The sequence below is a fragment of the Cloeon dipterum genome, chromosome 2 (genome assembly GCF_949628265.1).
Source record: "Cloeon dipterum chromosome 2, ieCloDipt1.1, whole genome shotgun sequence".
Classification (NCBI taxonomy): domain Eukaryota; kingdom Metazoa; phylum Arthropoda; class Insecta; order Ephemeroptera; family Baetidae; genus Cloeon; species Cloeon dipterum.
This window is the reverse complement of record NC_088787.1, coordinates 4,868,010-4,889,503: the sequence shown is the minus strand read 5'-3', so window position 1 is coordinate 4,889,503 and position 21,494 is coordinate 4,868,010. Positions and strand designations below refer to the sequence as shown.

Here is a 21,494-nt window from a genome sequence, read left to right as displayed (position 1 = left end):
GTTGAGGAAATGACGTCACAGTCATCACAGTCATACCGGTAACACAAACTAGACCCAACCGTGTCTTAAATTAGAAGCATTAAACCGGTATTTATTAAAAAAATCGTCTAAATAACCGGTAAATTATGCCTCTCGGTGTAAACCGGTACCGGTAAATTCGGACTGCGACCAGTACGACCACCGGCTAGGAGGGCAGCCATTTTGCCTAGTTGCGAGAAACTGCTTCTGCGAATTTGGTTGTGTTTTCGGCCTAGAAACGAGCGTTCGATGCGTTCGGACGCGCTCAGCGCCGATTGAGCCGATTCTTGGACGAAGTTGTGAGGTGCGTGGCGACGAATTTCCGTTGAGGAGCGTGCGGAAGCGCCGTCCCAGCCGCCACCATGGAGCTGGACAGGGCGGGCCAAGAGGTGATCAAGGAGTTTAGAAGTTCGTTGGCCGACCTTGTGGTCAACAGCAGGCCTCTGATTCAAATGCTGACCATGCTGGCCGACGAGAACAAGAGCATCGCGCCGGCCATCGTCGACGCCGTCGAAAAACAGCTCGCCAAGGTAAGATGCGAATTTCACTCATTTACGTCACACGTGATGACGCGGTATCTGCGTGGACAATCGATGCTGTAACGGTCACTCTTGGACTTGCAGGCCGATCCCAAGTGCAAACTGCCTGTTTTCTACTTAATCGACTCGATTTGCAAGAACGTGAAGAAGGTCTACATTGACCTCTTCATGACCAACCTAGTGACCAACTTCTGCAACGTGTTCGAGGAGGTTAGTTTGTTTTTGTCTTGTTTATTCCTGAGAGCAGGCCTGACGGTTTCGTTCCTCCAGGTGGACGAAAAGACCCGAGCGTCGCTGTTCAAACTGCGAAACTCGTGGACGGACATTTTCCCCGCGACAAAATTGTACGCTTTGGACGCCAGGGTGCAGTTGCTGGACCCTGCGTGGCCCATCGCCCAGCTGCCCGTGTCCAAAGCCAGCAAGGCCAGCAGCATCCACGTCAACCCAAAGTTCCTCCAGGTACAAATCGAGTTTAAATAATAATTTTTGAACGTTATTATAAATTAATTAATTTATCGCTCAGGGTGCTCCTGACGATCTCAAAAACAAGGACCTGCTGCTGAAGAAAAAGCAGGAGCTGCTCAAGCTGCAGGAGAAAAAGGTGGCGCTCGAGCTGCTGCAGGCCAGGGCCAGCGCCAAGCAGACCGCCGTCCCTGCCACCAACGTAAGCTTCGTTTGTACTATTTTTGAATATGCATCGACCGACGGACTATCAGTTCCGCTGTTGTTGTTTTTATTCTTATCAGCAGCAGCGGAATTCGTGATATATGTGAAAAAGGTCGAAAAGGACGTGACCGCTCTTGCATTTTAGCAATGTTTGCATTAATTGGTGTGCAGATAGGAAGATTAATTCTGCGTTTTTGCGGTTTAATTAGCACGAAGTTGCAGCTAATGGCAACAGATGATATTTTTCCCTAAATAAATCATTCGCGCCGCGGAAAAAAGTCCACCACTTTGCAGCAAAAGTCTGATAGACTTTTTTCGCCTACGGTTAAATTGTCCGAACACTCGATTCAGAGCACAGTCACGTGATGAACGTGACGTCAGCTTCAATTTGAGCCCCATGATGCTTGTTAAAAAGAGTGAATTCAGACAATTTTGCCATTGGTGAAAAGTCCGTTGGACTTAAGCTGCAAAGTGGCAAGTTCTAGGCCAGACTTTTTACTGCGGCGCGAACAAAATGGCTTTATCCGTTAATACCTCATAATTTAAGGGGCAAAAATATTTATAGGAGATTTAAGAATTTCTTTCTGCGTGTGGCACATGATTTTTCTGCTGCTTTTTTGCAATTATAATTCACAGGCGTTGATTTGGACATGTCAATGGCATGAACTGTATTTTGAAACACGAAAACGTAGGATCTGGTTTGTTTTTCTCTTAAAATCATTGTTTATTTAGTTTTCTTTTATTGACAGAGAAATAAATTCTTTCGTGTTGCAAGAGTCCAGCCATAAATAATCTACTCAAAGTCTATGTATGTGTTGTGTTTTTGAGATAATGAGTCTTTCCTTAACATGCTTAACATGGTATTGTGAAATTTTAAAAAGTCTTACGTGAGCTGGACGGAAAGATTTTCTAAGTCACTGATGTCCTTCACAACATAAAACAATATTTTAAACAAAATTGTTGTGAAATCCCAAATAGTGTTTTAAGCCGCCAATAGCTATTACGTTCGATTTTAAGGAACTTCCGCTTTGATTTTAGACTAAAACCTGTTTATATGTATTTGATTCATTTGAAACAAAAATTAATCTAGTAAATCGCCGTAGAAACGTCAACAAAGATTTTTATTTTATTTACAAAATGTTTTCACTTTTCTACGGCGATTGACTGTACTGAATTTCATTTGAAAGCAAATAAAAAAAATATTTTTAATGGACAGTGACAGGATTGAGTCTGAAATCGCAGCGGAAGTGCCCTAAAAAAGAAGGTATTGACTGCTCTGAACGCAATTGAAGAATTCTTGCAGAATATTTGGAAAAACACGATTAAACCAAAAAAATCGTAGATATCGTCAATGCGTGTGCCAAATTTTCAAGCGGAGTAGCAAATGAAACCCGTATTTTATTTAAAAAACTGCAGTGCACTGGTTTAAACTTTTTGTTTTTAATTTACACCAATTTCGTGTGGACAGATGCCGGTCTAATATAAATTTAGTGCAATTTTCTACTCATTTCACTAAATTTAGAGCGTGAAAATTAAATATCATGCAAAATAATGACAGGACTAAAACATTTTGCTTTAATATGGTGATGAATTGTGCAAAATAAATTAATTTTTTCAATACTTTTGCGCAAGAATTTAGTAAAAACTGGATGGTAAGAAAATGCAACCCTCTTTTCAAGGATAATTTCTTCTGCAATAATAGCAAGAAATAATTGTTTTGTTGCATATTGTTGGTCGAATTACTAAGCAAGTCGCATTGATGGTCTATTTTAATCAAATATTTCGCTTTTCATCCTGTTTTTGAGCTGGCATTTTACCCTTACAAATTTATTTAAATGTGAAACAACGTGCTTCTGTGCATTTTTTGTTAAAATTCGGTCCCGTTGCAACCCTGAATATTTAAGAATTCAAAATTATTTCTCATAAATTACTATTTTAAAATTTATAATCCATATTTTTTGGTGGTATTTGTTAACAATATTAATATAATTCGTCCTTGACTATTCCCTCAGCTTGAATCTTATCAAAATTTTGACCTGCCTAAATATTCATAGTTGTTCAAAGTGTTGGTGAAAAACCTGGAAAACTAAATGCTCGAGCCCTCTTAAATATTAAATTACACTTTAGTCCTTTCTTTTCTCAACAAAAACAGAGAAATCAAGTCTTAACTTATGACGCAGACGTATTTATGGTTTACCAGAAGTTTTGAAAACTTAAAATTAATTTTTTAACGAAACAATTCGACTCGAAGGCTGTAAAACGCATGAGATATAAATTTTATGGAAAACAAATAATGAATCTGTATAAGTCAGATTTTTTTCTAGTACCGAAATAATAATACAGTACCAGCAATTCTAATCAAACTGCAGCGGGAAATAAAACATTCAGATTATCAGCGTTCACGTCCTTTTCAAACCTTTTTTTTTTAATTACAGCACCAAATTTTAAACAGAATTTTAACAAAAAAAAATCCTTCATGTTACAGGTTACCAACTTAACAAAATCCAGTGCTGACAAGCAGCGAAAAGCACCTAAACCAGTGCCGGTGAGTCCTCAGTCTGAAACGGAAACCGGAGGTCCTTCCGCATCTAACATAGATTTTTTTTGCATCAAATGTGTACATTTATGTCAAAAACTATTCAAACTGTTTTCATATTGATAATTTTCTAAAAACATATTTGGTAAAGAACGAGATAAATCGATTGGTCGTTCATTTTCGACTCTACAAAATATTTACTCTGTCTGGTCTGTTTACTGCTATTAAATAAGTAACTAATTTGAAAACTGAAAATATTTATAAATATAATACAAAATATGAAATTCAACTTTTTATATTTTTGTCTGTTGGTTAACTAGTTGTAATTAGATTAATTTAAAAACATTTCACTTCGTTAAAAAGCAAACAGACGCCTCTTAAATTATTGTTCATAAATTCTTAAAGTAATATAAAAAATAATTAAATATCGATCGATTGGTGTTCTCAAGGAGAGTCTGCATAACAAATTTAATGATAACACACACAAAAATTATGGAAATACTCAATTATGCTCCATTACTAAACTTAAGTTAAACCAAGTCAAGAAATACTGCGCGTCTGATGCAAAAAAAATGAAGTTAAATTAAAATCCGGAAGGCATCCCCGTTGTTTCCCAAATAAAAATAAAATGCAACGTGCTAAACGTATGTTCCTCCTCAGATGCTGTTGGGAGCGCAGTCAATCCTGCTCAAGCCGAACGTGGCGGCGCGGCCCGTGATCCGGCCTGCGACCATGACGGCCGCGCGTCCCCCCGAGTGGGCCGCAACGGCCACGTCGGCGCCGTTGCCCGCGCCCGCTCCGCTGTCGCCGAGCAAGGATCCGCGGCTGGAGCGGGCCAAGGCGCGGCTCGAGGAGAAAAAGGAGAAGGAGAGCAGCAGCAAGAAAAAGTCTGACAAAGGCAGTGAGAAATCTGAAAAATCATCAAAGAGCAGCAGCAGCCGGTCGTCTTCGTCGTCGCCGGGCAAGAGCTGCTCGAAAAAAGAGAGCAAAAAGTCTGGTTCGAAGGGGGCCGCCGCCGGCAGCGCCAGCGGCGCTGACGGCCTCTTCAAGGAGGTGAAAAGCGTGCACCTGCGCAACTACAAGCGCAGGGCGCGCTCTGTGAGCTCGAGCCCCGAGCCGCCCGCCGACAGCTCCAAAGGCGGCGAGCAGAGTAAGTTGCCGGTTCTCCGTCGCACTTTACGCGCGAGTCTGTGTCAATTTTATTACCATTGTGCTCAACCTGTGTACCATACACACTCGATGCTAGTCCTTGGCTGACCTGATTTACAATAAAAAATAAGAAACAACCACTTCTTCCTTTTGTCGTCTGCTCTTGTACGATGATGAAACACGACTGAATTATGGATGAATTTTACCTACTATCTTTTACTACTTATCTGTCTCATCATGTCACTGCTGATGCTGCTTGTGATAATTAAAAGAGATCTCGAAACCACATGTGCTCATTCACTAGCCGTCATTTTTTTATAAAGGGTTTCCTTGCCTTCGCTGAAGTGTCACTCACTACGGTTGGGAATTTAACACGGTCTCATTGCCGTCTGATTTTCATCTAGCCATCAAAAGAGCACGAGTTATGCAATTCTAGCCACACAAAATCGCTGCAACTGCCCTCGAACCCGAAATAAAATGTCTAAAAAAATTTAAACAAAGAGAAAAGTGTATTTAAACCACTAAACAGGTGATTTTGCTGTAAAAAAGGATTTAAACTGTACAGAGTTGGAGAGTATATTTGAGTAATTTACGGACCCTTTTTCTGAATTTCATAGAACGTGTTTTTTTGGTCAGAAAATCGACCTGAAAAACCAGAAACGTTACGTCTTAAACTCCCAACCCTGAGTATCAGTATCGCAAATTAATACAATAATTAAAAGCAAACCAAAAAAAATATATAATTCGGACGGAGAGAGAGAAACGATCAAGGATCGAGACTATCGAGAGTGAGTCTGGGTGGCCGAGGCGAGCGGTGCGCGGGAGCAAGGTAGGCCTCCTCACACTGATTGTCTTCTTGCAGAAAACAAGCCGACGGCCGCCACCACCAGCGCCGCCGCCGCCGCCGCCGCCGCCGCCATGGAGCTCGACATCGACCTGCGGAAGCTCGAGTCGCCGCCGGCGGCCAAGAAGCGGCCCAACTCGCCGGACGCGTCCTCGTCGCCGAAAAGAAGCAAACACGCCGAGATGCTGGACCAGTAAGTGCCAATTCTTTCTCAGCCCAACTCGGGAAAAGCTCCGAGGCCGCGTCCGAAAAGGGAATCGGACTTGGCAAGGCCGATTCCTCGACGCGGCCTCCGAGTCCCTTTGGCAGGTGCTTCCTGTCCGCTCAGGGCAGTCAGTCTTACGAAAATGTATCTTTTAATTTAATACAGGGACGAATCGACACTTTTTTATTATTTTTATTTCCGTTTTGCCTGCAGGTGACTAATAAAAATAATTTTTTGAACTGCAGGAGATATTATAATTTTAAGCTGGAGGATTTATTTTTGTAAAGAGAAAATGCATTTTGGTAAAACTCGCAGTCCAGATCTGGCATGGAATTCAGCACCAACCCTTCTTGAAATTTATTGCATCGAGAGTCGGAATTTCGTTTGCATATATTAATTTAAGCTCTGGTATCTTAGTAGAACGTAGTGGTAAAAATTAATTTAAGTAGAAGTAGCTCGAAAACCCTACAAGACTCGAATCAACCAGCACAGCAACCCTTTAAATATTACAAATTCGTCAGAAAAAAGCACCCAACAGAATTTAAAAAAAAAATTAAATCTAGTTCTTTATTTTTAGAATGGTTTTCAAAGTCTTAACACAGTTATTAAGCTTCTCTTTCAAAGGTTATCGGCCCGGAAAATAAAATATCTCTTTTTTTATAATTTCCAGGCCAGGTTTCAAGATTAAAAAAAAAATTGGTTTTCACATTTTTAATGTAAATCTGTTACTTTTAAACGGTGTTAATTTGTTTTTCATTGGTTTTAAATGAATATCTTTGTTTCCTGACTCCTTGAAAATAATCAAAAGAAAAAACGTCGTGGTTATCATTTTTTAGTTTTTTTTTTTTAAATTTTAATATCGACCTAGACTTTATTTCCTACTAACAGTTTAAAATTAGAATATAACGCAATGAATTTTTAAAAAAATCTCGTTCGCTTTAAATTAAAATATTTGTTTATAAAAAATCGTGGTAAATTCAAGTTAAATTTGGTGGAAAAATATTTATAAACAGAACTGTGAATTCAAGACAGGTTTATTATTTTTTAGATTGTTTTTTGATTTTTAATAAAACTGGTTTTGAGCCCGCTTGACAGTTTTTGTACCTTAAATTGAGCATTTTTGCTGACAAATCGTTTGAGTTGTCCGAATAAATTTTTAACTTTGGTATTTGAACACTTTTCTATTGTAAAAAAAACTTCTAAGAATCATGCTGAAAGATGTGTGAATTATTTGAAAATGTACAAAAAATTCCAGCGTTTTCATTTCTAAAATTTAGAAAATAGAAACTGTCTAAATAGGTGTAAATTACTTTTTAAACTTAAAATAGAGCAGTTCTGTCTTTTTTTTCAACAAGGACTTAAAAGAGGAACAGAACAATATTTTCTTTCACCTTAAAAAACTGTTTTTAATGAAAAATCCAATCAAAATTATTTTCCTGACTTTAAATTTCCACTAAAATTAATTCGTTAAGCTAAAAATTTGTGCTTGGCTATAAGATTTTTAACGATTTAAAATCGTATGATTTGCCAGCTCAAAAAAAACTCAATTGCGAAATATCCAAGTAAATTTTGCATTTAAATTTGAGAAAAAATCTTTCGGAAATTAAAATTTTAATAGTCATATGTTACGATTTATTTTCTACATAAATTAAACCTGGTGATTTAACTAAATTAACAAAAAAATTAAAATTATTTAGAATATCCTTAGTTGATAATTATGATTATAATTTAACTGATAAGGCCAAACGCAGTCGCTTTTTGTGTGAGGTGTGAATTGAGATGAAGACAGTGTGTCCGGCAGGTTGTTCGGCCACGAGGACGTGGACCTGCGGCAGATTGCGGGCTCGCGCTCTGAGCTGAAGCGGGCGCCGGACTGGGCGCGCTTCAAGGAGAGCAACCCCGACTCGTACCGCTCGCCCCTCAAGAACTGCAACTGGGAGAACGGCTCGGACGTGTCGCTGTCCGACCTCGAGCCGCAGCAGCAGAGCCAGCAGCCCGCCATGCCCAAGATCGACGCCCCTGCCGCCGCCGCCGCAGCCGCCGCCTCCGCCGCCCCCGCGGGCGGCAGGCGCTCCGGAGAGTTCGACTCGCTCGGACGACCGCTCCTCTGCAAATTGTCTGGTATGTTGAATGATTAGTAATATTTATAGAAGTCTCAGCCAGCCGCCAGCCACCAGCCGCCGGGGAAATGGTGTTAAAAATTCAAAAGTGCAGGAGAAAAAATGTCTTGCGGCCCTTGGAGCCGTTAAGCTCTATCAATCTTTGTTTAAATGACCAGCCGCCGCCAAGCAAAAAATTCGGCTAAGCCGCCGCCTTAAATCTGGTGACTGAGACCTCTAAAAATAACTTTTGCGTAGTTAAAGGGATCTAAATTTTAGACGGATTTTCAGTTTTAGACTTATTCATATTTTTGAAGCTAAAAAAAGGATGTTCACCTTTTAATCTGAAATTACGTTTTTTTTCTTCGCTTCCATGATAAAAGCTAGAACTGCTTGAAAAACAATTTTGGAATCTGCCTAGAGAAACGAATCAAATAATGGGCGCTGGGCAGGGTTGCAATAAACCCTTATTAAAAAAATTGCAGTGCAGTGGTAAAAAGCGTTTTTTTGTTTCTTGAAGGCAATGTTTGTTTGTACCTCAGTTTTTAATTATTTTCTCATGACCTCGACTTGAAAAATTGCCAGAGAGTAAGTTTTGGAGAAATTAATGCAGTTGAAAAGACAAATTCATCACAGGAAATTTTTGCCACTCCGATGTTCACAGGGGAAATTTGAAATAAATTAATTTGCTAAAATGTGAGTGTTAAAAACCGCCAAAAATCCCGACACGCCTGGGTATTGTTTATTGTTAAGGGGTAGTTAGGTTTTTTGCGTCTTAAGGGTTTATCAAATTTGCTATTCACTGCATTTTTGAAAAAAATCAAAGAAGCTCATTCCTCGTACCCCAAGGCTTGCCAATTTTTCAATGCTCGAAAATTTATTTATTTTATTTAATTTTTGCGTTAAAAAACAACCACAAGACACTATTTTTGGGTATTGCGCATTTCATTCGATTTTTTATACTGAAAATATTGGAGCCTTGGATAAAATAGTGGGTTTTATTAGGTTTCATCGGGTGGGAACACTTGGCACCCTGAGAATGGGCGAAATTAATTTTTTATATGTAAAAGTTATGGAATAAAAAAATCTGGAAAAATCGCGTTCAGCATTTACAGAAGCTTAATTTTGTCTGGGACGTCAAAATTTACATCAAGGAAGGAATTTTCCCGGAAAATGTTTAAAATTTTAATTTTTACGACTAAGGAAAAAACTTTCGTATACATTTTGTAATTTTTTAGGACTTATTTTAATTGTTACAATCTTAAAAAATGCTATTTCCTTGGAATTTTTATTTTTTGCAACAAACTACACCGCTAAAAACTGGGTGGCCTTTGCTAAACTACCTGGTTTTCTCGCACCTGATTTTTACCACTCAATTTTTATCAATATCTGGCGAAAAAATAATTTGTTCGATATTTCCGCTGTGAAAATAAAAAATTTGCGGTTGGAGTGGTCAAAATTTCCTTTACTGTGCAGATGTTCGTCTTTTAAATTGCCGTTATTTGCTGCTTCAAATTCTCCAAAAATTACCTCTGACAATTTGTCAAGTCTAGATCATGAGCTGATAATTAGAAAATTATTGAAAACTGTGGTGCAAACATTGCCTGCAAAAAACTAGTTATAATCGAAAAAAATTTGGGATTTTTGCAGCCCTGGCTTAAAATCTAGGTTCTGTCTGGAAATTTCGATTTTTCTTTCAAGCAACGTCCAGATTTTTACAATTAAAAATACGATTTTTTAAGCTTTATTTTAATTGGTTCCTAAAAATGATTATATTACCTGAAATAAAAAGAGCATCAACTTTAGAGCTCTTTATCCAAAACAGAAGCCTTTTTTGGTCCTGCTAATTTTCAAAATAAACTCGCTTGTCTCGAAAATAAGTCCCAAAATATTTTATTCATTTATTTATAGTAACTGAATATTTTTCTGAGCTTCCATAATCGTTGTGGGGCCACAAAATGCGATTTTAAGCCATTTGAAACAGTCTAATTGAACTCTAATAAAAGAAAACTGCATTTTTTGCTTCGCGAATGGCTTTGTTTTTCAGTCAAAACGGGTTTTCACGTGCAAAATTCGTTTTTTCTTACCATTTTTTAAGACCTAATGAATAGTAGACAGAAAAAATAGCCTTTATTCGTTTCTTTTTGTGCCTATTGGTTTAGTTCTCCTTAAAATTGCTACAAATTCGACTATTTCGAAGGAAAAAAACCGTCTGTTGGAATTGGAAGCGTGTGCAATTGAACAAATTCTTCTTAAAAAAATTGCAATTATTATTCTTAGAATCGAGCCATTTGAACGAGAATGCTGGCAATGCATATTTTTCTTATTCATGTTTCCGTTTTTGTTCAGAGGAGGGCAGGGAGCGGCGTCGCTCCTCCGAGGACGTGGACCTGCGGGCCCTGTTAGCCGAGCCAGCCGACGACGCGCAGGACAACAGCGAGAAAATAAATCTGATGATAGCGCAGGCCGACGAGCAACTCAACAACGGCACCCTCAACATGACCGAGTACAAAGCCCTGCTCAGACAGGTAAAGTATTTAATTTATTCAATAATTATCAAGAATTGAAATTATTATTATGATTTGGCCACAGGTGGTGCAGTTAAACGAGGCGAGCAAGTTGCGCGAGGCGCAGCGCAGAGACGAGCAGGAGAATTGGCAGGGGGGCGGCTCCCCCTGGCAGGACGAAGACTCGAGAGGTAAGTGTCGTCCCTTGGACCCATTTCTCGCCTCTTTATTTCTTTTTCCTTGGTTTGCATTAATTTTGGTTAATTTCGCCCCTGAAGATTCTGGAAAGGCCAGTCCTGAGGACCAAAACGCCAGAGAAGGCACTGACAGACGACCCAGGAGAAGTAACAATTCTTTTTTATTTATTTTATATTCTCTGACAAGGTGAAGGGTTTTCCATAAGCTCCGGGCTGCTCAAATTTTTGTTGTTGTCTGTTTAATCGATCAGAAACATGTTTTTTGTTTATTTTCTTGGTACTAATCTCACCTGAAAATTGAACAGAGTCTACTGTTACCACATTCCTTGTCATTTCTCTCAGCAGTGCTTGAGTATAATTAATTTTCAACACTTTTGTAATGAAAAAGGGTATTTTTTTTAGATCAGATTAATCAAAATTGCTCAATCAACCGAATTTAATCCTCGGAACGAGCTCAAGAGTCATTCCTGGCGTCAGGGTGGCCCTTGCGTGATGGATTTGACTCAATTCGCATTTTTGTAGCCTTTTTAACGACGCCGTATTGCTTCCATCTGCCAAATTTTCATTCCTTTGGAACTACCGAGTTGAGAGCTTTCGGAATATGATCAATTTGACATTTTTGAAGCCATCAGGGTGCTCAGGCAACGCCCTGATCTGCCCAAAATATCGTTCCTGAGCTAAAATCCATGTAAAAATGTTTAAAAATTGAGCTAATAATAAGATTTTCTGGAAATTTTCCGCTTACTCCATAAAATAAAGGTTTTCCCCGTTTTTTAGTTTCCTAAAGAAAAGAAAATTGAATTGTGAATCAGGGAAAACAAGATATAAACGCAAATTATTTATATTCACGATTGAAATCTATTTTTAACATAAAAAAACCTGAATTTAAATTCCAATTTTGAATTATTTTCCAACCAGAAATTTCTCTGTTCATCTTGAAAACAGAATTTAGCCAGATTCGAATTAGTTTTAACATTTAAATAATTTTATTTGGTTAATATACGAAGGAATTTGTCTGAAATCCGGTCTGAAAATGCCTGAAATTTGAACATTTTGTTTTAAATTTGCTAAAAACAGGTCTTATTATAATATTTTATCGAATTAAAAAAAAAGAAAAAATAAAAGACACCATTTGAATAAGTCCCTGGTGATTTTTGTACAATTTTCATAATTTAAAATTTACCTGCAGTCCTTTTTCATTGGTTTGTTTTTAGAATTCCTAGCAAATTAAGAAGATTTCATTTTATTTTTCATCGTAGAAATTAAAATTCGTTTTTGTACGCAATTTTGCCTTCAACAACTAACATTTTTGTGTGCGCAGGGGACGATGACGGTCGGAGCCACGACGTGGACGAGCGGTTCCCGTCGCAACGGCGCGACTACCAGCCGCACCGACGCTTCAACCGCGGCGGCGGCCGCTGGAACAACAACAACAACAACAACATGAACAACTGGGGCGACTCGATGTGGGGCGGCCCCCGGCCGCCGTTCCAGCGGGGCGGGCCGCCGCGCCCGTACTCGCGGCCGCCGGACTTTGGGCATCCGCCGCCGCCTCGCTTCTGGGGCCAGCAGCAGTTCGGAGGGGGCCGCGGCGGCGAGCAGTTCCAAGGGACGTCGCGGCCGCCGCCCAACCGCGCCGACCTGCCGCCGCCGGACCCGCGAGAGCTGGCCCTCGCCAAGGCCAACTACCCGCGCGACCTCGTCATTGACGGCCTCAGCCGAATGGTCCGATACTACGGAGACGAGACCTTTATTCTTTTAAGGTGAGATAAATTTAAAACCATTATTTTAATTTGAATGATGAAATAATAGGGTTTTTTCTCTAGAAAGCTGGATTTTACCAAATTGTGCCAAATAAGTTATTTAATTCCAAAGTCCTTTAGAACAAAATAATTGGAAAAAAGAAAACTACAATAATAATTTTTAAATTACCAGTGATTTAAACCGGATTTTAACAAATTATATAGTTTTAACTATCTATAATCCGTTTCTTAAGATTAAAAAAAGAATAATTTATTCCCCGACTCGTGTAAAATTACTTTGAAATAGCCAAAAATGTACCAAATCTTATTTTATTCTGTCAAAAAGAAAAATTTTTAAAATTAAAATGCAATTTCAGTTATGATGACCCACGCGAAGTGTCCTTCTTCCCGGAAGAGAGGACGATCGAGTTTGAAAACGGCTACAAGGTGACGATGATGATCGGCTCGCCGCCCAAGGACGTGATGATCGGCGGCTCGATGCACCGAATCAAGCTGGGCGCGCCGACCAGGGAGTTGAACATCGACGGCGTCGACTACAGCTGCTACTTCGGCGGCGCTCCCATCCAGATCGAGCTCAACGGCCGCCCCATGCGGGTGCAGCTGCACGGGCCGCCGCCCAGGGTCAAAATCGGCGAGTTCAGACGCACCGACTACTGTGCCGGAAAGGTGAGATTTTCAGACGAGCTTAATTAAAACACTTTGTCCGAGATTTTAGAATTTTTAATCAATTGACGCTTAAATTTGTGGCAAAATGGCAGTTTTATATAACTTTAAAGGACCGATACAGACGCCATCTTGGAAAATATAATTTTAAATTCATGTTTTTTTCACAATGAATTTTTTCTGGAATCTTAGGAACCAACCAAGCGTCTTAAAGGACCGTTATTTTTGAATTATCTTCAAGGACCTTGCAAAGCCGCCATTTTGAAAATAATTTTTAACCCATTTCTTCTCCAATTTTAAGTTGTTCATCTCTAAGGATTGCATAGCACCGCCATTTTTATGTATTTTCAATATTCAAAATTGCAGATCACAATGAGCATCGACGCCATGGCGCACGTGCCGGTCTTCCTGGACGCGACGCATCAGCTGGTGCAAATCGGCGGAGTCCCGCACGTCATCCGCTTCGTGGACAGCCTGCGGCGGGTGCTGATCAACGGACAGCCGTTCGTGTTCGACTACGGCGGGCTGCCGCAGCCGGTGTGGGTGCACGGCCACCGACACTACATCGGCCTGACGGCGCTGCCGCCGGGTCTCGTGCCGGGCCGCGTCATCCTCGTCAACATGGAGGGCGGCCGGCTTCCCAGCCCGCCGCAGACCGCTCAGCCGCCGCAGGAGGAGAGCCACGTGCCCGCCCTGCCCATGATCGGCGCCAAGAGCAGCACCAGCGTCGCCATCAAGAAGGGGCCGCTGGACAAAACTTCCGAGCCAAGGAAGACGCCGCTCACTCGTTCTATACTCAATACTAAGCCTCGTGAGTCGAATTTATTAAAAAAAATAGCCGATATTTCTTTGTCGGGATTTGTTTAAACCCTTTTTCACCCTCCCCTTACGTTCGTGCCGCGGAAATTTGGCCGATCGTTGGCCCCGCCCACTTATATTTCACTATAAGAGAGGTATACCACATGGACGCGGTGGTGCCATCTGCCGAGGACCATGAACTCGCAATTTTACCTATTTTTATACATTTTGTACCTTCAAAACTTCCCCTCCTCAATATTTTGCCTTTCCAGACCTGGACGTGCTGTCCAACCTGATACCGTCGGCACCGATTGCGTCGTCGAGCAGCTACAGCTACCAGTCGCACAAGGACAAGGAGGCGGACAAGGAGGCCGCCATTCCAGCCCTGCCTGCCGACCTGGCGGAGCTGATGGCCAAGCTGACCGAACACGGCTTCATTCAGAGCGCGAATGCGGTGGAGGGCAAGAAGAAGGAGGAGGTGGAGAAGAAGGAGCAGTACAAACCAGTCACCTTTGCCCCCGAAAGCCTCAAAACGTAAGAGGAAAATTCCATGACCTCACCGAACTTCCCCTTGATTGATTTTTAACCTAAACTACCTCCCCTGAGAATTATAACTAAATTTTGGATGCTGTAGGCGTCAGACCGGTGCATACGCAGGATTGTACTGCGGCATCCAGTGCAGCACGTGTGGCCTGCGATTCGCACCTGAGCAGACCCTGAAGTACAGCCAGCACCTGGACTGGCACTTCCGGCAGAACCGCCGGGACAAGGACAGCGCCAAGAAGGCTCAGAGCCGAAAGTGGTACTACGATGTCTCCGATTGGATACAGTTCGAGGAGATCGAAGATTTGGAGGAGAGAGGTGAGTTACCCTGAGTTCCCTCCCCTTCGCACCACATTTAATTAGAAGGATAGAAAATTCAGATTGCAATTTTAAACAATTTTTGTTTTGAATCTCGTTAACCATTCGCCTCTTCAACAGCTCAAAGCCTGTTCGAGACGCAGGCAGAGGAGGAGAAGGCCGAGGAGGGTGAGGTTGAAGTGCCTTCCGTGGCCGCAACGGAGAACGAGGAGCATTGCGAAGTCTGCCACGAGCACTTTGAAAACTTCTTCGCGCAGGACAAGGAGGAGTGGCACCTCAGGGATGCGGTCAGAGTCGAAGGTCTAGTCTACCACCCCCACTGTTACCAAGACCTTCAGGTATTTCCGCGAAATTTAGAGGCGAGAGTGAAATTAACCTTTTTTTCATCTGTAGAACCGCTTGAATAACACGGCTGAGAGCACAGACATGAACGAATCCAGCAAGGAAGAGGAGGCCGAGGAACCAGCCAAGGTGGAAGAGCCGGAATCAGCTGAAGTCGCGCCCGAGGAGGAGAAAATGGAGGTGGAACAGGAGATGGCGAAGGTTGAGGACGCGGAGGAGGACAAAGGGCAACTAGTGAAGGTCAAAAGCGAGCCACACTCGGAAGATGAAGTTCCTGAACAGACTGTCAAAGGTGAGATAGGCTGGAATAACCAAAGATGGCGTCTCTAGCAAAGTGTCACAGCTCTTTAAAGCTTTGATTTACTGCCCCTCATCAAAATCGGAAACATATTTTTGGTTAATTTTTAAAGTTCGAGTTCCGCTTAGGTTTTAACTGAAGTTCAAGATGGCGGAAGGTTAATTGTTCCTTTAAGGGAAAGCAAATGTTCAATGAGCACGCTCCTTTGAATATTTTCAGTTCCTGAAGGTCTTGTTAACTTTTAATCGATTTTAAACTTGGATCCGAAATAAATTCCCATTTGTTGTGTGAATCAGACCATTTTTGAGGGTTAAAAATTCCAAAATGGCGGCAAGTTGACGTGACCTTTAAAGCAGAAATAATTTTTCATCTTTGTCACGTCCTTTAAAGCCATTCTGTATCATGATTTGATTTAATTTCAGCGGAGGCAGAAGTTGAATCCACGGCGATGCCGGAGGTGAAGGTGAAGTCCGAGCCGATGGACTTTGAGGAGGAGGACGTGGCGCCGCCACTGGTGCAGGCGACGGTGGACACGACGACGAGCGAGCTGAAGAGCTCGATCGACGGCAACGTCGAGTTGAGCGACGCGGCGACGCACGTGGCACCGCCGGCGGCCAAGATCAAAATCACGATCACGACGCCGGCGCCAGCGCCGCCGGTGAAGCAGCCCGAGGAGGCGGCGCCGGAGGCCGAGACGCCCGAGGCCGAAGAGGACGAGGCGCCGATGGCGCCGCCGCGCGACCTCGAGTTCGAACTGAAGCCGCGGCTGCGCGGGCGCAAACTGACTGAAATGCCGCCGGTGCTGAAAGGGCGCGAGGACTCGGCGCTGTGTTCAATCATGTGATTTTGCCGTCGGAATTTTCCCGATTTCGGGACGGCGTCCGTTGTTGCGACGCCGGCCGCCGGTTAATTTGCTTTTTCGCCGTCGCCGCCGCCGCACAGACCGAAATAAAGTTGTTGGACAAAAACAGAATGCGCGCCTTTCTCCTCTTTCGCACCTCCCTTCATTCAATTCGATAAAAAAATATTAATTCTTCGCCTCGCATCATTTTCTCTTTCAGCTTGCATCTCGCCAGTTCTTTCTGTGTGTATATAATAAATATCTTTAACCTGAGTTCAATAAAGTTTGACCATTAGTATTTAAGCAAAACACGGCTTTTCTTTTCTCATTTCCACCCTGAAAACCAAAAATAACATCGAAGCAGCGCATCCATTTTAGAACGAGTAGGAAACCTACTTTATATATGAATGCAGTTTCATTAAATAATAAATGATTTTCTCCGGGTCCATGACGAGTTGAATCCTTCAAGGAGGGGATCCTAAATTCTAAAATCCAAAAAATATGCCATGGATTGTTGAAGTCAAACCAATTAATTAATTAGCCATTATGAACAAAACTCTGCATTTAGAACTTCATGATAAAAAAAGAAAAGATCTGGTCTTTTAGCGAGCACTGCAATATATTAATTTTTTTACTATATCAGAAAGAGATTAATTTAAAATAAAACTGAAAATCGCTCTAAAATCCAGTGTTTGCCGAGCACGTTATCGCAGCTAATAATAATCTGGCAATGAGCATCACGTGCACTCGAAATGAAAACAAGAGGTCAAAGGCCTCAGACGCGAATCCGGCTGGCTTGATCTATTGAACTTGACCTTTTCTCCCTCCACGCAGAGATAGAAATCGAAACAGAACTTACACAACCACAAAAATCAAATTTTTATTTAATTTCTACGAGTGATGTATCTCGAATTATAAATTATTTATAATTATAATCAAAAGTCATAAACATAGATGTTTTTTATAAAAATATAATTACTTACCATTATTTAAAAATTAATACAAAAATAATTAGGAATTTAGCAAAGAAGTGAAAATGTTGCTGAAAAAAATCTTTGCCCCGCTTGTTTCGCAATTTGTGCCGATAACGCGGAATGACGCACTTTGGAGGTCAGTCGCCAACTGGAGGTCAAATGGTCGATAGTATCGTTTTTAGTGCAGACGCTTGATGATTTATTCAGACTGGGAGTGCCGTGCGCGACGGTCGCAGCAGCAGCCCGGTCCATCGCGCGCAGAGAAGAAATCGCGATGAGGCTCGGACTTCTCGTGCTCCTCAGCCTCGCGCTTTGCGCCGCGCAAACGTCTCTCAATCAGAGCGACGCCTACTTTCCAGCCCCGTGTAAGCATTTCTCGATATTTTTATTTTTTCCTCTTTAAGTTGGCGGATTTTTCATAATTTACTTTGGTGGGTACAATATTCAAAATTCACCTTTTCTGTCGGGGAAAGGTAGCAATTATATAATAAGAAGTAGAATTTTAAATTAAAGTCTTTTGTCATAAGTTTCTTTAAAAAATTTGTTGACTCGTCGGTCACAGATGGAGAGGTGATAATTCTAAATAAAAGAATCGCGTTTGATAGAGCCCTTTTCAGAACCTCTGATCCTACGTCGTTTTATTATTCAATCGATTGGAATCGTGATACAAGAGTTGCCTGTAAAACACTTAAGCGGGTATCATCTCTCTATTGACTAGAAAAATTAAAAATTTTCACACACCACCAACAGAGATAACAACTATTCCAAAATATGTGTATATTCGTATATAAATTGCTACGCTGCTCTAGCTGGATGGATGGGGTGGGTAGAGGGTAAGGGGAGGGGAGGGTAAGGGGAGGGGAGGGTTGGAAAAAATATGGCCTATGCATATACTCGTTGGATGGCTGCCCTATGAAAAACTACGATCGGCGACGCGACCAGAGTCTGTTTAATCTATTAAATATATAAAAATAAAATAAGAATGTGTGTCTGTCTGTGTTTTCGGCGCCAAGGACTTCTGGAAAGTAGCAAAAACAAGGCATTTGGCGTGCTTGGCGTTTGTTACGTGTCTTGATCCCTGTGAGGAATATTGTTTCGTCTCTTCCGTTTGTAGGGTTAGCTGCGCTGGGAGGGCAGGCCGGGCGGCGGCGGCATCAGGGTGCGCAGCTCGCCGCTGACGAAGCACTGCAAATATTGGTAGAGGATTCCAGCCAGCGTCATTACGTCCACCGTGCCCGCGGCCAGCGGGTCGCGGTGCTGCTGGTTCGAGTTGGAGCACGGCCGCGGCAGCGTCGGCCCGAACACCGTCGCCAAGTAGTGCAACGACATCTTGTTCACGTGCTCCTGCTGGTTCACCCTGAGACACGAAAAAGGACAAAGTTTTAGACCGACCAAAAAATTCATATTTTGAGCGCTGAAATTTTTGTATAAATTCACAAGATTGTTGTTTGAACTTTGTTTCAAGGGTCTCACAGATTTGTAAAAAAAATTGTTTTTGATTTTTTAATTAGAAAATAAATTTCCTCTATTATTACTCGTTACTCACTTGGACATGTGCGCCAGGAGGAAAAGAACGATTTGCTGATTCTGCGAGGAGAGCTGCCGGAACATGGTGATCAGATTTTGCCGCTTGGACGACGCGTCCATCTCCGAACTGTTGATGATTTCAAACAATTTGGGATAAAGGGCGTCCGTGAACAGCGCCTCAGGCAGCTCCCTCAGGTAAAGCTTCAGGATGCCCGTCACCGAGTGAATGTCCACTTCTTTCAACAGCTGCTCCGCTTCGTACGAGTCTACACATTAAATTAATTTTCTCAAAGACGAGTTTAAAAGAGAATGATAAATTAACTTGTCTCAAAAGACTTCTTCAGCTTGTTCAGGTCCGACGCTGAGCCGGACACCCTGTAGATCCCAACTTCGTCCATTCCTCGACGCTCAACCTCGCGAACACAGATCGTGATTATGAATGGCACCGGACGTTTTTGTCTCCTAAATTGGCAAAAAATTAATTAAATAACAATTCAAGGAAAATTTCGGTAAGACCCTTACTTGCAGACTTGTTGAATTTTGGCTCCAAAAAGGCCAGAGACCTTTGCCGTCGGGACGCGACGCAAAGTTTCCTCGCTCGGCACAAACCGCACCATAAGGTCGAGTTCGTAGTTCTGCATTGACACGGTGCGCAGACTGGACTGCCTTCCGAGCCAAGAGTGGCTCAGCTGGAAAAGAATTAATTAATAAAAACTGAGAATAAAATAAATGAATTGGTACCATCTGAGTGGCCCTTCCTCTCAGCACGGCCCTCGGTCCGGTCTCCTCGTACAAAAGCACCCTTAGATTTTGAGACCCTTCCAGCTCTACGACGAATTCCTCGTTCCAAACCGGCGAGGCTGAGCCGCACACCAGCTTTTTTCTTGCCTGAAATGTGCAGAAATATTAATTGGTAGTTTATTTAAATTCTTAAAAGGTTTGAAAATTAAGAAATTTAGTTTATTTATTTTTTAAATTTATTTTAGTCACCAATCGCCAGTGAAAAAGGTTAAAAAAGTTATAAAAATTATAAAGTGCATTAGAAAAAATGTTTTCCAGCCCTTCAAGCCATTAAGCAATGTCAAACTACGCGTTTAAAATATTGCCAGCCGCGCCAGCCGCCGTTTTAAATCTCGCGGCTGAGATCTCCTCAATCAGTAACAAAAAAAGCTTACCTTTTTGAAGTAATGTCCGTAGCTGTCTACTTCAACCAAAAAAAGACCCCTCCCTATGGACCAACAAAAACGACCGACGAAAAAATTTCAAACAATGTAAAAATAAATAAAATAATGAAAGGTTTAATTGTTTACTCATTCTGCCCATTTAATTAACATTATAGAAGTAATTTTAAAAATTGTTACGTATTTCACGATTGATTGACGGATAAAGTTTGTACAGTTAAACAGTTCAGAATTGATCAAAATTATAAAGAAAATTATGGTATCACAAGTCGAGCTCGTCCTCTTCCTGCACCGGCTCCCCGCGCTCTCTTCAAAAATGCTGGACTCGTCGTGACCGCTGCCAGAGGTGTCCATTTCCACCGATTTTCTGCCCCCCGTCTTCGGTGGCAAGGGCGTGGGGCAAAGGATGGAATTTGTAGGCGTTGGGTCTCTCGAGAAATTCCGGGTTTTCTTCGAATTTCGACATCATAGCCAGTAAAACCGAAACTCTTCCCACACACCCAAATTTTTTAATTTAAAGAAAAAACCCAACACCATAGAAATAAACTTCAATCAAATCAATGGCTTCATCAATCAAGGCTGGCAATTGTGCGACATCAAGGTTTTCCTGGTATAGGATCTATCACATTCAAGGCATATATATATCGGCCGCAGCTTTTCCTTCAGCAGCTGTTTCTGACGCTCCTTGCAACCCTTTTGGTGTTCCTTTCTTGCGTCAGTTGAAGGAAAGGTCAAGCCACAGATGCACTTTAGTACTTTTTCCCTAAAAAACATGTTATATAATTTATTATTTTTGTGCTTGCATGTGAGTCTTGAAAAAATATTTTTGTAACCACAGCTAGTAGCCAAGCTGAAAGTTTTACGCGTGGCAGGCACATATATTAATCCTTCGCGGCCAGTAAAAATTTAAAAGAACGCTGACCTGATTGAAATGCTACAAAATTTTCATGAATATACCGACAGAGCACTCACAGAAAAATTTTTCACTATGAGTATCAAAATGCGGCTCTCAAATTGAGACTGCAACTTTGAGTCTCACAGTGAGTATCAAAGGCGTCCGGACGCTTCTCGTACTCACTGTGATGACCAAACACTCGTTCTCAGTTGATAATGAAGCGAGCGAGCGCACATCTCTTTTAAATACTCACAGACCCTGCAGATCATGGTTTCAGTCATTTTTAATCATTTTATAATTCATTTGGATAAGATCTCATAAATTTACACACTCGGTGGCATCCATGTTTGTTTTGATTGACATTCTCGAGAGTAGAGTTAGGGTCAAGGACGAGGAACTAAAGGACAAGCACTTACTTAAGTCGCTAATGAACATTTTTATCATTTTTATTATGTTTTGGCCTTAATTACTTAATAATTACTTATAATCGCAGCCAAAAGAGGCTTAAATCAGCAAAATTTGGCCAAAAATATTGGCAAATGAATAAAAATAAAGAAAAAACGTGAGTGTTCAAATATCGTGAAGCCTGAA

The 21,494-nt window shown here is 41.5% G+C and overlaps 2 protein-coding genes across 4 annotated transcripts; one reads left to right on the top strand and one right to left on the bottom strand.

Moving 5' to 3' along the window:
• Positions 1–159: 159 nt before the first annotated feature.
• On the top strand, positions 160–16,458 carry LOC135938206 (pre-mRNA cleavage complex 2 protein Pcf11-like). 3 transcript variants are annotated; one of them, XM_065481796.1, is made up of 19 exons: positions 160–548; positions 642–767; positions 828–1,016; positions 1,081–1,221; positions 3,709–3,768; positions 4,420–4,909; positions 5,771–5,945; positions 7,759–8,078; positions 10,406–10,584; positions 10,649–10,754; positions 10,842–10,907; positions 12,082–12,523; positions 12,880–13,189; positions 13,553–13,997; positions 14,257–14,518; positions 14,619–14,845; positions 14,966–15,183; positions 15,239–15,479; positions 15,908–16,458. In XM_065481796.1, the coding sequence occupies exons 1-19, from the start codon at positions 381–383 to the stop codon at positions 16,327–16,329; spliced, it is 4,587 nt and encodes a 1,528-aa protein (XP_065337868.1). In that variant the 5' UTR covers positions 160–380; the 3' UTR covers positions 16,330–16,458. The 3 variants fall into 3 exon arrangements, with proteins under 3 accessions (XP_065337868.1, XP_065337867.1, XP_065337869.1); XM_065481795.1 differs by having other exon boundaries at positions 7,747–8,078; XM_065481797.1 differs by lacking the exon at positions 10,842–10,907 and having other exon boundaries at positions 7,747–8,078.
• A 1,713-nt stretch (positions 16,459–18,171) lies between these two features.
• On the bottom strand, positions 18,172–19,720 carry LOC135936964 (active breakpoint cluster region-related protein-like). Its single transcript, XM_065479987.1, has 5 exons — positions 19,569–19,720; positions 19,350–19,516; positions 19,150–19,289; positions 18,847–19,093; positions 18,172–18,657 (listed from the first exon to the last, which is right to left on the bottom strand). Exons 1-5 carry the CDS (start codon positions 19,569–19,571, stop codon positions 18,417–18,419), a joined length of 798 nt encoding a protein of 265 aa, XP_065336059.1. The 5' UTR covers positions 19,572–19,720; the 3' UTR covers positions 18,172–18,416.
• Positions 19,721–21,494: the final 1,774 nt, after the last annotated feature.

What these genes read in the sequence shown, in the direction of transcription:
- LOC135938206 (XM_065481795.1), top strand. Translation starts at nt 381, where the DNA reads ATGGAGCTGGACAGGGCGGGCCAAGAGGTGATCAAGGAGTTTAGAAGT. An exon ending in TCGAAAAACAGCTCGCCAAG is followed by an intron (nt 549 to 641) that starts GTAAGATGCGAA and finishes TTGGACTTGCAG; the next exon opens with GCCGATCCCAAGTGCAAACT. An exon ending in TCAACCCAAAGTTCCTCCAG is followed by an intron (nt 1,017 to 1,080) that starts GTACAAATCGAG and finishes TTTATCGCTCAG; the next exon opens with GGTGCTCCTGACGATCTCAA.
- LOC135936964 (XM_065479987.1), bottom strand. An exon ending in GAAGAAGTCTTTTGAGACAA is followed by an intron (nt 19,094 to 19,149) that starts GTTAATTTATCA and finishes TTTAATGTGTAG; the next exon opens with ACTCGTACGAAGCGGAGCAG. An exon ending in CTCCTGGCGCACATGTCCAA is followed by an intron (nt 18,658 to 18,846) that starts GTGAGTAACGAG and finishes TTCGTGTCTCAG; the next exon opens with GGTGAACCAGCAGGAGCACG.